This window comes from Elephantulus edwardii, unplaced genomic scaffold (genome assembly GCF_000299155.1).
Source record: "Elephantulus edwardii isolate Elephantulus edwardi_28Jun2011 unplaced genomic scaffold, EleEdw1.0 scaffold00340, whole genome shotgun sequence".
Taxonomy (NCBI): Eukaryota; Metazoa; Chordata; class Mammalia; order Macroscelidea; family Macroscelididae; genus Elephantulus; species Elephantulus edwardii.
Genome location: NW_006400090.1, coordinates 400,566 through 415,823, shown reverse-complemented (window position 1 = coordinate 415,823; position 15,258 = coordinate 400,566). Strand labels below are relative to the sequence as shown.

The window sequence follows — 15,258 nt, the reverse complement described above, 5'->3', positions numbered from 1 at the left end:
ATAAACCAGAATTGCCCATTTCACTCTGTTATATGTGAAGTCAACATGGATTGGAATCGATTTGATGGCAGCTAACAGTAACAATTCCTTCATCTGGCAACGTTTGCTCCATTGGCTTAAGGTCACATGCAATTTAGAGTCTAGGACGGAGCCATTAATCTTCTGTTTACCAGCTCTGCACAACCAATGGTCTGATATTTAATATTTCTTCTCTACAGGTTTCATCCGATAACAACATTTGGGCTTCTTGGGGTTCTTCCATTCATCATCTGTTTCTGACTGTCAAGGCTGTTCTCCACTAAACCGAGCATAGGAAAGCAGGAAGAGTGGTCTGCCAGCCTGGGGACAATGCCAGCCGTCATTGATTGACAGAGCTTTGGGAAAGGACATACACTTGTGATCCCAGCACACCAAGAAAAGTGTGGAAGGGAGAGAAGTTAGGTCTGAGGGTCAGGAAGACCTGGGCTAACATTTCAAGTATTGTACTTTCTAGCATTGTGAAGTCAAATAAAATGAATAACTGTTCGTAATTTAATTTTCCTTTCTAACAATGAGATACTTGTCACTGTAGTGTAGTTATTAGGGTTAAATGAGATAATTGTATATAATAATTTGATGGCACACAACAACATTAATCTTATTCACTCCCATTTCCTTTGAGTTGAAATTAACTCATAGCTGACTGTCCAGTGAATTCCAGAGGAAGGAAATTATACGGGAGGAGATTGTCCATATTTCTTTCAAGAAACAGCCAGGGAATTTGAACCAGTTGCCTTTGGTTTGACAGTGCAACTCTCTGTCCCCTAGACCACCAGACATTCCTAATACCAATGATGTTGTTGCTGCTCTTAGGTGCTGTTGAGTCGAGTATGACTCACAGCAACCCTATGAACAATAGATCTGAACCTTGTCCTATCCTGTGCCATCCTCACAATCTCAAATACACTCAAACACATTGCTGCAGTGACTGTGTCAATCCACTTGGCTTAGAGTCTTCCCTTCCTTCACCGTCACTTGACCTTTCCAAGTGTGATGTTCTCTCCAAAGAATACAGCTTAGTATTATGGTAGTATATCTGCATTGAGTATGTAAGTGTATGTGTGTGTATGAGAGAGAGGAAAAAAGATAAAAACATAAAAAGAATACGAAGGCAGGGGAGCTCTGGTGGCCTAGTGGTAAGAAGCTGCATTGCAATCCCAGAGGCGCACGGTTCAAATCCACCAGATGCTCTGCCAGGGAAGGAGGGACAATCTCCTCCTGTACCAGTCAGATCTGATTTGATGGTGTACACACACACACACACACACACACACACACCCCACACATAATAAAAATAAAAAAAAAAGAATATGAAGGTGACATGATATACTGTATGTTAAGTGCCAGGGACGATTTCTCAGATAATAAACCATTAATAAATATTACTTCACTCTGCCCTGTACAAACATTGTATAAGCATAGAGAGTGAGTGGCCATATCCATGGGCTTAACAAAAATTGTACAGATTTCCTTTCTGGTCCCTCCTTTCACCTGTCACCTTTCATTTGTTTTTTTTTTATCATAAACAATTTCAGTGAAGAAGAGAAAACTAGGAAGAAGAACAGAATTTGCTTATTATATTGAAGAAAACACATGGAACTGATTATAAATGTTGTTATTAGAACACTGGCTTCTTGTCAACTCATAAAATACTACTTCACTACAATGAGTTAGCTTACATAAGGGGGAAGTTATGACAAAGCTCCACCGTTGCTGTAGAACAATGACTCTGTTCTATAAGTGTGTTCCCCTGACTTGCCTGACCAATATCACCTGGAAAATGTCTAGAAATGTAGGCTCTCAAACTTGACCCCAGATTTACTGGATGAGAAACATTGACTTTGTTATAACAGGAGCTCAGTAAATGCTTGATCTTTTGGGATAGGTCCTTTGGATAAAGTCACTGATGAACTCAGTCTTGGTGACTATTCCCTACGTCCATACACAGAATTGTTGTTAGGTGCCATTGAGTTGGGTATGATTCATAGCAACGTTACGAACAGCTGACCTGAAACCTGTACTAACCTGTGCCTTCCTCATCATCTCTGACACACTAGATGTAGTCCATAGCTGAAGTCACTGTGTCAATCCATCTCATTAAGGGTTTTTCCCTCTTTAACTGACCCTCAGTCTTGCCAAGAATGATGTCTCTTTCCAAGGAATAGCCTCACCTAGCTACACGTCCAAAGTATTAAAGATGAAGCTTCACCGTCCTTGCTCCTAAGGAGCACTCCGGCTGCACTTTTCCCAGGACATATTTATTTGTTCTTTTGGCAGTCCATGGTCTATTCAGTGCGCTTTTTCAAAACCACAACTCAAAGGTAACAATTCATCTTCCATCATCCTTATTTATTGTCCAACTCTCTCTGAGGCATAGCAGGTGATTGAGAAGACTATGGCCTGAATCAGGAACACTTTAGTCTTCAAACTGACATCATTGCTCTTCAGCGTTTTGGAGAGGTCCTTGAGAGTGGACTTGCCCAATGCACTATGTCCCCTGAATTCCTGACTGCTGATACCAAGGGTGTTGATTGTTGATCCAAGCAAAATAAAATCATGGGGAAATGTTCCCATGTATTCCACTGATTGTATTCAACCAACTGGCAGCTAATTGAATTGCTAGTTACCATGGCTGAGCGGGTAGTAGGACCAGTATAGTTTATATAAGAGTACTAGGCAAGTACCAGCCATCTCCTGGAAGCTTCTCTCACCAGAAATTCAATTCTAGCCCTTACCTGGTTAGACTCAGTAGGAACTAAGTGGAGTGTCAATGAAATGTATCCAAGATTCGGAGAGGACTGAGAATCATGTTAAATTAAGAGTCATCAATAAGAAACCTTGCATTTTTTCCCACAAAAAACCTGAAGGTCTGCTACATGACAGAATGGTTGGATTTATCCTTCATGGGACGTTGTGGGTACAATTAGAAGGTAGATTAACTAAATGGCAAACTCTCCGACTTATTCTGTAACATATTGTCAATGTTCAGCACTGACATCTTCCTAGTACAGAACTCAATAATTAGTTGAAATAGTGAGTGAACAAATAAAAACCACAGAGAGAATGAACAGAAATCTGCATTAAGAACTTTCTCTTGGCATGTTGTCAGGAGGCATCAGTTCTTGGAAGACAACGATATGCTTGGAAAAATAGAGGATCAGTGAAAGACAAGAAAACCCTCAACAAGATGGATTGACGTAGTGGCTGCAAAAATGGACTTGTGCATGGCAGAAATTATGAAGATGGCATAGGATAGGGCTGGTTTTCATTGAGTTGTTCATAGGTTCTCTGAGTCAGCGTCTACAGGTAGAGGTTCTATGCTATTTTTCCTCTAGACTCAAGTGTCTTGTACAAGATTTGGGGAACTGCTAAGCCATGGGGGCCAAGTAGATCAGCAATGGAGGGTCACCTTGGAATATGGCGAACTAGAAAACCACTTTGAACAATGTTACTGGAAGATATTTAATATCAAAGAGACTTAGACTAGAAAGCTTTAGGATCCTTCTGAGCTTGGAGACTCTGTATTTTAGGACCAACTAAAACATGCATGGCTGCCTCAAGAGTTCTCTTTCATTGTTCTGTCTTGAGAACGGGGTCAAAGTTGCGTCTTACTAAGTATAGCCTCTAAGCTGGCTAGCTGCCTATTTCTAGGGTTTATGGAGTAACTGGCCATTGGCTTGTTTGTTCTAGGGAGAGAAAAGGCTTTGAAATCTCTAGATGCTCTGAGTATGTCTGAAGATTAAGGAAATTTAAATTTCGTTCTAAAGTCACTGAGGTAATGGGCAATTAAGGGAGGTGCATTTCAAAGAAACAGACGTACATTTCAAAAGAAAGAGGATCAAAGTTCGCAAGTGCTATCTTCTGTAAACAAGGGGAGGAGGGACTGGGGAGAGGGAGGGGGAGGATCCTGAGAACAGACACATAAAGTGTTAACGACTGCCCACCTTCATTAGCCTACAGACTCTAATACACAGGGACGTAATTTCATTTCTTGGGATCACAAATCACCCAGTTTTGTTCGTTAGTCTCCAAACCCATTCAAAAACTGCTTGCCTGTTTCACTTTTGCACAGGCCCAGTCTAAATCGCCCAGCTCAGTTTAATATGTTGTATTTGCATTTTAATTCAGTCAAAATATACTTATTAAAATGTTTATCTAGTTTCTTCTTTAACCCATGGGCCATGTTAGTTTCCAAACACTAAAATAAATTTAGAATTTAGTTTTTCCTTTTCACAGTTCCAACTTTGTGGTTTCCCCGCCTTTGCATCTATAAAGAGACCTTCTTTTTCTTTTATTGCTTTTTGTCAAAAGGAACCTTTTGCTTTCTTTTCCTCATATTTGAGGAATGGCAGCTTCGAAGGCCAGATCCTTATCTTTGAGTTATTTTTACCTGAAGACTGTGTATTGGGATGAGGCAGGCAGTCAAGTCTTCCCACATCCTGGCCTGAATGCAGTTTTCCATTGCTGGCCTTGATGTCTTCACCAGGGGTGCCAACGAAACCATGCTAGTTGCCATTTGCCTCACTGTTGTTATGTACCAATGAGTTGGAACCAACCCATAGGTGACCTTCTAGCCGCGTTTTAGAGGCAGTTAGTTGCACAGGAGGAGACTGCCCATCTTTCTAGCAGCTGGTGGGTTTGAGCTGCATGCTTTTGCATTAGCAGGGCAGCTCCTTACCACTAAGCTACTACTCTCTGCCCTATATGGAGTGCAGCTGTTGAAACAAATGGAATGACCCATTTCCTTTTTCTGCAGTGTGCTTAACTGATTAATACTTGAGACTTTGTAATTACGGAATTTGGGAGCAGGAGAAGACAAAAGTGAAAAGGAAGGAGTTTTAGGAGTCTCTGGCTAATTATTACATACACACACTGACAGAAGGGAGTGAATTTACAGACACATGATTCTTCTTTGTAGAATAGTCCATTTTCTGATTTCCAGGATCCTGCAGTGATGGGAGGCATGATGTGAAGGTGAGAGCCTCTTTCATGAGCTAATTAACTCTTTACAAGAGACGAAATCACTGACTAATAGAGCGATTGTATAACAATCAACATAAATATTAATGAGAAAAAATGCCAATTTTCTTGCACCAACACCCACTGCAGGCCTATATAAGATCAGACGAGAAGGAGAGATTCTGCCATAAGCAAATCCAAGCTTGAACAAAATAAGAGTCTAGACATCTAGCATTATGCCTTCCAAGTGCTGCAGCCCCCATCTCAGTAGGAGGTTTTCAGAGGCCAAGGCGGCCTCCCAATGCCTCTCGGCCAACCTGGCTCATAGCAACCGAGTCCGTGTGGGGACAACCTCTCTGGGTCGACCCAGTCTCTGTCTGCCCCCCAGCTGCAATGCTGCTTGCCCCCTGCCAGGGACCTGCCACATTCCAGGCAACATTGGAAGCTGTGGGTTCTCTGGTGAAGGCGTCCTGAACAGCCATGAGAAGGAGACCATGCAGTTCCTGAACAATCGTCTGGCCAACTACCTGGAGAAGGTGCGGCAGCTTGAGCGGGACAATGCGGAGCTGGAGACCAAGATCCGAGAGTTTAGCCAATGCCAGGAGCCTCTTGTGTGTCCAGATTACCAGTCCCACTTCCGGACCATTGAGGAGCTTCAGCAGAAGGTGAGGTTTACGGGCTTCTAAGTCAGTGGGTCAAAAAACTATGGTCCATTCAGCAAATCCAGTTTACTGCCTGATTGTGTAAATAAAGTTTTATTGACACACAGCCACTCTCATTCATGTATGTATTGTCAATGGCTGCTTTCCTGCTACAAGCAGAGCTGACTGCATAGTCTGCAAAGTCTGTAATATTCACTATTTGACTTATTAGAGAAAAAACTTTGTGGATTCATAGTAGAGGTTGAGCAACTAGATCTGCAGAGGAAAACATTTCATAGCTGAGTATCTTTTTGATTGTGGAACAGAAAATGAAAAGTGAAAAGAAATGAGAATGTGCAAACGACAAGCTATAGAACTTAACTATAGAATGAAACATTCTGAGTTCCTGCAGTCTTAGTGTCAGTACTTGTAACCCCTAAATTGTATGTTAGTTTGTGTATGCTGGTTTAACGAAATCAATCTTACTTCTTGTGCAGGAAATGGGGCCAGAGGAGTCCCTGTCATGTGCATTTTCTATTGTCCTTACTGTGCTGTGACATATATTTTCAATAAAATACTTGCCTCTGGTGCATATCTTCTGTCTCATCCTTTTTAAAATTGTGATTTGATTGAAAATTTAAGAAGTGCATTTTTTTAATCATTCATGCATATTTTATTCCAGAACATTAATTGAATACACACAATGCCTGTTGTCCATCTCTTCCTCTCTTAATAAGTGTTTGTTATCCATGAATTAGCTTCTTACCCCTGCCTTTTCTTCCCCGTTAACCACACTACATTGATGCTATCTGTGTGTGAACATTCCTCTAGTATTAACTGTGGTCCTGCACGATATTGGTTCTTTTGCTTGATTACTAATTTAATACTTCCTTTTTAAAAGAAAAATTATTTCAGCACTTTTTTTGTTGTGATGTGAGTGAAAATTTATAAAGCATATTGAATTTTCACCAAATTCAGTGCTTCCTAAAAACCTTTATCTTACTTGGAGATAGAAGGACAAAGAACGTCAAGTTAAAATTGACCTAGAAATCTGGCTATAGCTTCAGAAGCAAAACAAGGATTTTTTTTTTATCAAGAGAAAGAAACTGAGGTTTATTAGATGTTCATATCAAACTATGAATGAATGGGCCAGGACAGACTGGCCTGACTCCATCTTTATCTTACTAAAGGGTTTATATATCCTTTGTCAGTGGAGAGTGGGGTTTACACAGCTGATGGCACATTCCTTCTAATAGATGTATGGTGAACTTTGGCCATCTCCTTTGTCTTTTCCTTGAGTCTGTTGTTTTGCCACATTCCTTGCAAGTCTTTCTTTATTGTAATATTGCGTTACTCCTTAAGCATCTGTTTCTATATATTGCCACAGTCTTTGTCAAAACCAGTTCTGATTGATGTCCTTTAACTTTTCCTTTGCCATTCCCTGTCACTCCCCTCTGAGAGAGATTTCACCGAGTCATGGTGTGTGTGTGTGTCACATTCTTTTGGTGACTTCCTGCTGGAAAAGGGCATTGTAGGCCCTAGGGTGAAGATCTTCTCTAACTACTCTAAAGGACCCCTTTGGCAAGAGGAAACATATTGACTGTTGTGACCATTGATTTTGGAATTTAGATGCACCGCTATCAATTGTGCTTAGTGTAAGGTAAAAAGGTGCAGAGAACCAGGTAAAGTGAAACAAAGGAGTTTACTAGCAGTTCCCAGGCAGGTTTACTGTCTGAAGCCAGAGAAAGGCAGAGTCAGGCAGCAAAGTTGCAAATGAGAAAATTATAGGCCAAATTTTATAGGTAGGGGTTGAGGGGTAGGGTGGTCAGTGTGGTGGTCAGCTTTCTTTGGTGGATGTTGATTGGGTGCCCTTTGTTAGTTCCCAAATATGGAATCACTCAGTCCCTATAGGTGAATTATGTCATTGCTGATGGTTAAGCAAGGTGTGGTTGGTGGTCATGTTCTTTTCTGATTGGCCATTGCTGTCTTAGACCAGGTGATTGGAATGTCTCCCAGAAGGTGTGGTCAGCAGGAAATGTTGCCCAGCTCTCAGGTGGTCTTTCATTCCATCCTTTTTGGCTATATAGCGGCAATGTAATCTTTCTGGCTACTTCCTACTGAACAGGGGTGACAAATTGGGCTGGTCAGTGGGCTGGGAGGAGGTTCACTCAGGAGCTGAGAATATGGGTGGAGCAACATTTGGTTTACTGCGACTCAGATTTCCTGGATGCGGTTCTGTAAAAACACGGACAGCTGCTAGGAGGAGTGGTGAGGTTCGGAGGGGGCCCATTCAAGGTCTGGTTCTCGGTGGAGGAGTGGCCTCTAAGAGGCAAAAACTCCTCTCCAAAACAAGGAATTTCTTATTATGAATGGCTATAACTTTGCCTAAAGGATTCACAGCCAGTCTATTGTTCCATGGCTTAGATTCCAGATCTTGCTTATATTCGGCTCAACATTCTATCTGCTTTACTTTAAGTTCTCTATGACTTTCCAGTAGAGTCCATGCCCTGGTCCTTCACCACTTAGCTTCTTGCACGTGCTTGCTTCTGCACCTCAAAAGCACCTCTTACATCTTTGGGAGTTTATGTTGTTGTCCAATGGGATGCTGAAGTTTGAACTCTAGTCAATGGCACTTACTCTAACTTGAGGTTAGAGGTTACCCAGGAGCAGTGAAATTACTGAACCTATTTTTCTTTCCCCAGATCCTGTGTACCAAATCTGAGAACAACAGACTGGTTGTGCAAATAGATAATGCCAAGCTGGCTGCTGATGACTTCAGGACCAAGTGAGCTGGGGTATAACATAACAGGAAGGGAACAGAGTGGGACACTGACTTTAGCTGCTCCTCTTCTGGGATGTAACTGGCTTCAGAGAAGCAATGGACTATAACTTTTACCCAACAGTTATGGCAGGAAAAACAAATTATGCTTAATCCCAAGATCTTTGAAAAAAACTCCCCCAAGTGAACAAACTCCATAAACTCTTCTTACATGGTTTAGTTTTATATTTTACAACATCCTTTAGAATATAACATCCTATTTATTGATTTTATTCTAAGAACAACCAGGTAGCCAATGGCATCTCTATCTTGGAGCTGAGAACATGAGGCTCTGAGTATTTCAGTGACTTGCCAGTCACCAACCTCATGGTTGAGTGGTGCAATAGGGATTTGACCCAGATTTCCTGCCTGAACCCTGCTACTCAATAGGGATGTTTCTGCAGAGTAACTCTACTAAATTCTGAGTGCTGACAATTCCTCACAGAAATCTTGGCTCCCAAGAGGGGCTGTGTGCCATTCTCTTGACAACTGAAATGGAGGCATGTGAAGGCTATGAGTTCATACCATTCGAGAAGGTCTCAGAAAGGTGCGGTGTGTTAATCTTTCTTCAGAACATGTGGAAGTCCCATTCTTACAGAACTAAAGAAAGCCATTTCTTCCCTTGAACTCTAGTAATTTGGTTTCAGATTTGAAAGAGACTCAGAGACCATCTCAGTAAGAAAGGGTAAAGAGGAAGGCCTTCCATGGAAAAGATGGTGGATTTGAACCATGTGCTTTAGGGATTGCAGTGCAGTTTCTTACCACTAGGCCACCAGAGAAAAAGAGGCTTCTGGTTACTTTGTAGAATTCCCTTTGGACTATCAGTCCAAGAGGACAGGTACTGGTTGGTGAGTCCTTTATTGTCTGCTCAGCACCAGCTGCTTTGCTAGGGTTCATCTTAGAGGCTTGGTATTGAAAGAGAAAGAGAAAGAGAGAGAGAGAGAGAGAGAGAGAGAGAGAGAGAATCATGTAGCTTTCTAGGCGATGAACACACAACACAGTATAAACCAACTCAAAATTAGACCATGAGAGAGAAGGCTATGGAATTAGAGCTGTAAGTTGTATGCTGATGCCCCTTTCTGCTCACTTACCCTGACTCGGAATCCTGTGCCCTGCTGAAGGTACGAGACAGAGCACTCGCTCTGCCAACTGGTAGAAGCTGATATCTGCGGCCTGCGCAGGGCCCTGGATGACCTTACCCTTGCCAAGTGTGACCTGGAGGCCCAGCTGGAGTCCCTGAAAGAAGGGCTCCTTTGCCTCAAGAAGAACCATGAACAGGTGAGTGGGCCTTTGCATTACATGCTGAGACTTTCTGGGGTGAAGGAGTTTTCTCCTCGTGATGGAAGCTCTGTAGCTTCTGCTTCATGGTGAAGCCTCACAAAGTTTAAGCAGCACTTTAGCTTTTGGTGATGATGTTGGTCCTCACCCACAGCTGTGAAAGCAACTGGGTGAGTGCAGGCAGTGCTTCATCCTCAGGAGAACGCTGGGGGTGTTAAGGAGAGGAAGCTGAGATTTTGGGTGGAGGGCAGTGAGGGTCCCATGAATACAACATCTTCCTTCTATACCTACAGGAAGTCCACACGCTGAGGTGTCAGCTGGGAGACAAGCTCCGCATTGAGCTGGACACCGAGCCCACCGTGGACCTGAACAGGGTGCTGGGGGAGATGAGATGCCAGTACGAGGCCATGGTGGAGACCAACCGCCAGGACGTGGAGCAGTGGTTCCAAGCTCAGGTGAGGGTGGGGCTGCAGAGCAGGGAGGCGCCTGGCTTCTGTTCCGGGTCAGTGAGTGACCATGTCGTCTGCCCCCTTGTGTTTCAGTCTGAAGGCATCAGCCTGCAGGCCATGTCCTGCTCTGAGGAGCTGCAGTGCTGCCAGTCGGAGATCCTGGAGCTGAGATGCACAGTGAACGCCCTGGAGGTTGAACTCCAAGCTCAGCACAGCCTGGTGGGTTTCCTTTGCCTGTGTGGAAAGCTCAGCTGGACTCTCACTTCAATCCTTGTGTTATATACAAAGATTTCAAGTGTTTCATTTAAGAAGAGACCAATGACACACTTAAACCTTAATTTCATCTCCTTTGGAAGACATAGATATGGAGTCTCAAAAATATAGATGCTGAGTGAGTGAACACTAACCCAGATGAGGGACACTCTGCAAATTTGTCTTAAAATTTTGCAATGAAAAGCAGAGTCACATTGTTTTTTATGTTAAAGACCCACTAAAGGAGGTGACTTGATCTCTGGGCTTGTCAATGTCTTGGGACTTCATGGCCTAATACTGCAGGGGTGAAGGATAAGGAATCACACTTTTCCCATCCACTACTCCTTTCTTTTATATTATAGAAAGACTGTCTGCAGAACTCCCTGTGCGAATCCGAGGCCCGCTTCGGCACGGAGCTGGCCCAGATGCAGAGCCTGATTAGCAACGTGGAGGAACAGCTGTCTGAGATCAGGGCCGACCTGGAGCGTCAGAACCAGGAGTATCAGGTGCTTCTGGATGTCAAGACCCGGCTGGAGGGGGAGATCAACACATACCGGAACCTCCTGGAGAGCGAGGACTGCAAGTATGTGCCCTGTGTTCTGTGTCAGAGCTACATGTGAAAATAGAGTCCCTCATTCTAGGAATAAGAAGGCTCCTGAGAGGAGCCCTAGGGTCTGGAGTCCAGCCAGGGGAGGCATTGCAGGCACCATCTTTGGGGACGACCTGGCTGCCTCATGAGTGCACAGCTGCCCAGTCAAGTGTGCCACAGTTTTCTGGCCTGTGCGACCTGCTTTGCTGACCACAGCTCCCAGCTGCTGGTCACTCCACAGGAGCTAATCTCCTGAGAGGTCAGTTCATTTAAGTCTTGCTAAATTCTCTTTGCCAGAAGCATTACAGTAGCAAGGGTTCTTCCTATACATGGCATTTAAGACTACTGTTTAGAATATTTAGGCCTATTTTTCCTTTGTTCTATGAGAATGTACATTTGCTTAAAAAAGGAAGGAATAGGGTCAAAAGCTTTGTTTCAATTACTGGGTCAGGCAATGTCTGATCTTTCTATAGTCTTGTACATGGGTAGCCTGAGGTCTGGTTTCAGCTCCATTGTAGACTCAGGACAAGTCTCTCTCCCTTTCTAGGCTTTGACCAAATGGCAGGGAACTTGGAGGCCTAAAATGCTTGTCTCTGAAATTCTATAGTGTCTATCTCTGCATTTTTTTCATTGTACTTTTCACACCCAGAGTCCAGTCCAAGCATCTTTTTCTTCTTCTTATATTTGCAGACTCCCCTGCAACCCGTGTGCTACCCCAGCCACCAGCACCCCCTGTTCAGTTCCTGCAGCCTGCACCCCTTGTCCTCCCTGCCTCTCTGGGACAGCTCGAGCCTCTTGTGGGTCTTGCCCATCTACTCGATGTTGACATGGCCCTCACCCTGTGGTGCTGGGAAATGAACAAAATTGGCAGCAACTTTGATTCTGCTATGAGTCTGTTGTCCACGTTCACCTCCTACGGGCTGACACATCACCAGCCAGGCAGAGTGAGCAAAGTGAGGGAGGGTTTGGGCTGATGGACTCCTGAGTCCAACAGCACAGTCCCCACCCCTGGATTCATGCTTCTTCTCTTTAAAGTGTCTTGGGTCCTTCTTTTTATTCCCATTGTTGCCTCCTGGCCTCCTTGAGATGTTGTGGGCAATCTTGTTTTTATTTTGCTAATAAACTTCACTTCTGCAGCCTGGTGAGCCCAGTGCCTGGTGGCCTTATTTTCTCCATCATTGACTAAGAGCATTGTTGGCCTGTCTGGGCCAGCTCTTCCATGGAGTCCGGGGTTAGTTTCCTGAAGCTTGCTCACCAGTGTGGTTCTGGGAGATGACAAGGCTAGTGAGGAGCAGGGTTAAGATAGAGACTGTGACAACGTGACACAGATGAGAGACAGAATGTTCTTGGCCCAACTAAACTTGCATAGATTTAGATTCACAGATTTAATCTCAATAAAATCATCTAGTCTTTTTCCAAAGTCAGAGGTCCTTCCAGGCCTTTCTAGAACACTCAGCGTATACTTCCATGATCCCATGCCCATTATGGGCAAGACACTGTGTTAAGGACTTCACAGGTGATCTTGCAAAGAGGGAGTGGCTGTTATTATTCTCATCTGGTGTTTGAGTCAAGCCTTGAACGATTCGTCTTTTTGAACAAGATCCAAAGCCCATACGTTGGAAGCTTTGAAGGGAAAATAAACACGAAAAGGGTTGGGGTGGTGGTGGTAAAAACGTAGTTGGCCAGCAGCTTCAGCACCACAAGAACTTGTTGGAAATGCAAACTCTACTGCCCCACCCTAGACTTCCGGAACCAGAAACTTTTACTGAGATTTCTAGGTGATTCTGATGCAAACTTAAGTTTGAGAACTACTGGGTTGAGGGTTTATTTGGGAAGTGTGGCCCTTACTGACCAGACACTGTATGGAAGGAGCTGGCTTTGGTCTTCTAGGTTCCTTGGGTGGGGGCTCTGCCTACCATCAATAGGGTTGGTTTTAATAGTGTAAAACAGTGACAACATTGGCAATGATCATGCAATCTGTCTATGTTAGACTATCATTTTAGACAAACATTATGACCTAAGCCAGCTCCCTCACAGGCTCTACTGTCCTCCAACAGCTGACCAGCTTGGAACTAACAGGCCATAATCAAATGACATGCGAGAGATAAGTCAGAAACTATGTTTAGGCAACTGTGGCTGAACCGTCCTTCTGTTCAGCCTACTATCATGGCTGGCCAAACAGGGAGACCACTGAAGTAGGAATTTCACAATCACCTGGTGTGATGTTGAAGTGAGAACTCAGGTGTGTGATGTCCCTTGAAGTCTTCAAGCCTCTAAACTCTACAATTTCTTGCTTTCTAAGCTCTCCTCTCCTCTCCTCTCCTCTGTCTCTCCTCTGTCTCTCCAACAAAGCTATCGGTGTTAAAGAGGAGCCAGCAAACCTGCTGGAGGAGTTGATTCTTGTTGCCCTTCATTGCTCAGGGAACTCACTTAGAGTAGTTTTCTGAAAAAGTACAGCAGATGGTTGTTCAATCCAATCTCTATTGGAGCGAGGCTGTGGCTACAGCAGGAGGCCACAGTCCCAAGGACCAAAGGCTCAAGGACCTGCTGGATTCCCTGCTCCTAGCTCTTCTAAGCCTAGGACCCCACTTGTTGGTCAATGGCCGACACAGGATCAGTTAAAAAGCACCAGGGCTTTCATTATTGGAAGCTCAGGAGGGGTTAGAAGCTGTCATACATTCCCCTCCCTCCTTTGTGCTTTTTCTTGTAGGGGTGCGGGAGATGTTTGCACACAGGTGAAACGTCCCTGAGGCGCTTTACCAAAAGCAAGTCCCACTAAGAAAGAGCAATCTTGATTTGTCTTAATTTAGTACCTGGTCCAACCACCCTCACCTCCTCCTTTGTACTTAAATAGCTCCTTTCATCCAACAAGTTCAAAGCTGTCTAACAAAATAAAACCCACTAATTCTTGCATCATGACAGAGGAGGTAAGCATTGTTCTTCCCATTTAAGGGAGAGGAAGAGAAGGTGAGTCATTTCGTGGTTGAAGAATCCTTCTGGTGACATGAAATGAGTCAGTGGGGCCCCAGGGTGATTGACCTGTGTTTCTTAAAGTTCACATCTGATGCCTTAACTGAGTGTCATTTGTAATTAAAATACTCGCTTTGATGAGAAATTGTGTGTGCTTGTGTGTAAATGATTTGAGCTCCTGGGAAGAGAGAGGGGATTATTGTGCTTGGGAAAATGTGAAGATCTTCCCAATCATTATCATCATGACTACCATTACTGCCACCACCATCACCATCACCACCACCACCACCACCATCACCACCACCATCACCACCACCACCACCATCACCACCATCATCACTATCACCACCACCACCACCATCACCATCACCATCACCACCACCACCATCACCACCACCACATATCTCCATTATCATCATAGTTTACATTCACTGACTTATTACTACAAGTCAGCTACTAATTTAAACAGATAATTTATATATAGAGTCAATTTTTGTAGCAATTCTATAAAATCAATGCTATTGTTGTGACCATTTGCAAATGTAGAATCAAGGTTCAGAGAGGTTAAGTAACATGTCCAGTGCTACACAATTATTAGACAGAAAAGCCAGGATTCAAATCCAGGCAGTCTGGCTCCAGAAACTGTGCTCTTAATTTCTATCCTTGTGGAGCCAAGTCCCAGATTTTGTTGGCAGAAGAACAGAGACATAATTGCCAGCATGGTTTTGATTCTCTTTCAATTGAAAGAAATGAGAATGTTTATGCTAGAGAAGGAGAACTTGGATAGTGCAAGAGGTAAATGTGTTTGATTACTAACTGAAAGGTTGGAGGTTTGAATCCACTTAGAGGCACTTTGAGAGGTGCGTCTAGTGATCCAATGCCAAGAAATATGCTATTGAAAACTCAAAAGAGCACAGGTCTATTCTGATGTACACGGAGTTGGTCACTATGAATTATGATTGACTTACAATAATTTATTTTTCACGTAAGAGGAGATATTTCAGAGAGTTTGTGCTACAAAGTGCAGTACAAGGAATGAAAGGTTTACCATATCTTAAAGAAGGTTGACACTTGAGGATCTGGGCAGTCCTGATGCTGCAATTGCCAAAGGCGGCTTATCTGACCCCTGCTATTCTGAAAACTTTGTATATTGAGAAAGAGGAGTAGAAATAGAAGAGGAGAAAAGAAATAGAATTCCTCTTATATGATCATTGTTTTACCATTTACAAGGCACTGCCCCTGTGTTATCAAATTTGAGCGACT

General features: G+C 43.5%; 1 protein-coding gene across 1 annotated transcript; it reads left to right on the top strand.

Annotated features, from left to right (window-relative positions):
* Positions 1 to 5,234: 5,234 nt before the first annotated feature.
* LOC102857125 (keratin, type I cuticular Ha8-like) lies at positions 5,235 to 13,764 on the top strand. The gene is made up of 8 exons (XM_006901709.1): positions 5,235 to 5,663; positions 8,342 to 8,424; positions 9,579 to 9,735; positions 10,029 to 10,190; positions 10,278 to 10,403; positions 10,799 to 11,019; positions 11,716 to 11,822; positions 13,736 to 13,764. The coding sequence occupies exons 1-8, from the start codon at positions 5,235 to 5,237 to the stop codon at positions 13,762 to 13,764; spliced, it is 1,314 nt and encodes a 437-aa protein (XP_006901771.1).
* The last annotated feature ends 1,494 nt before the right edge of the window (positions 13,765 to 15,258 follow it).

Bases quoted from the DNA above. Each gene is read 5' to 3' on its own strand.
- LOC102857125 (XM_006901709.1), top strand. From the start codon at position 5,235: ATGCCTTCCAAGTGCTGCAGCCCCCATCTCAGTAGGAGGTTTTCAGAG. The intron at 10,404-10,798 runs GTGGGTTTCCTT...TTTATATTATAG, and splicing joins TCCAAGCTCAGCACAGCCTG to AAAGACTGTCTGCAGAACTC. The intron at 11,020-11,715 runs GTATGTGCCCTG...TTATATTTGCAG, and splicing joins CTGGAGAGCGAGGACTGCAA to ACTCCCCTGCAACCCGTGTG.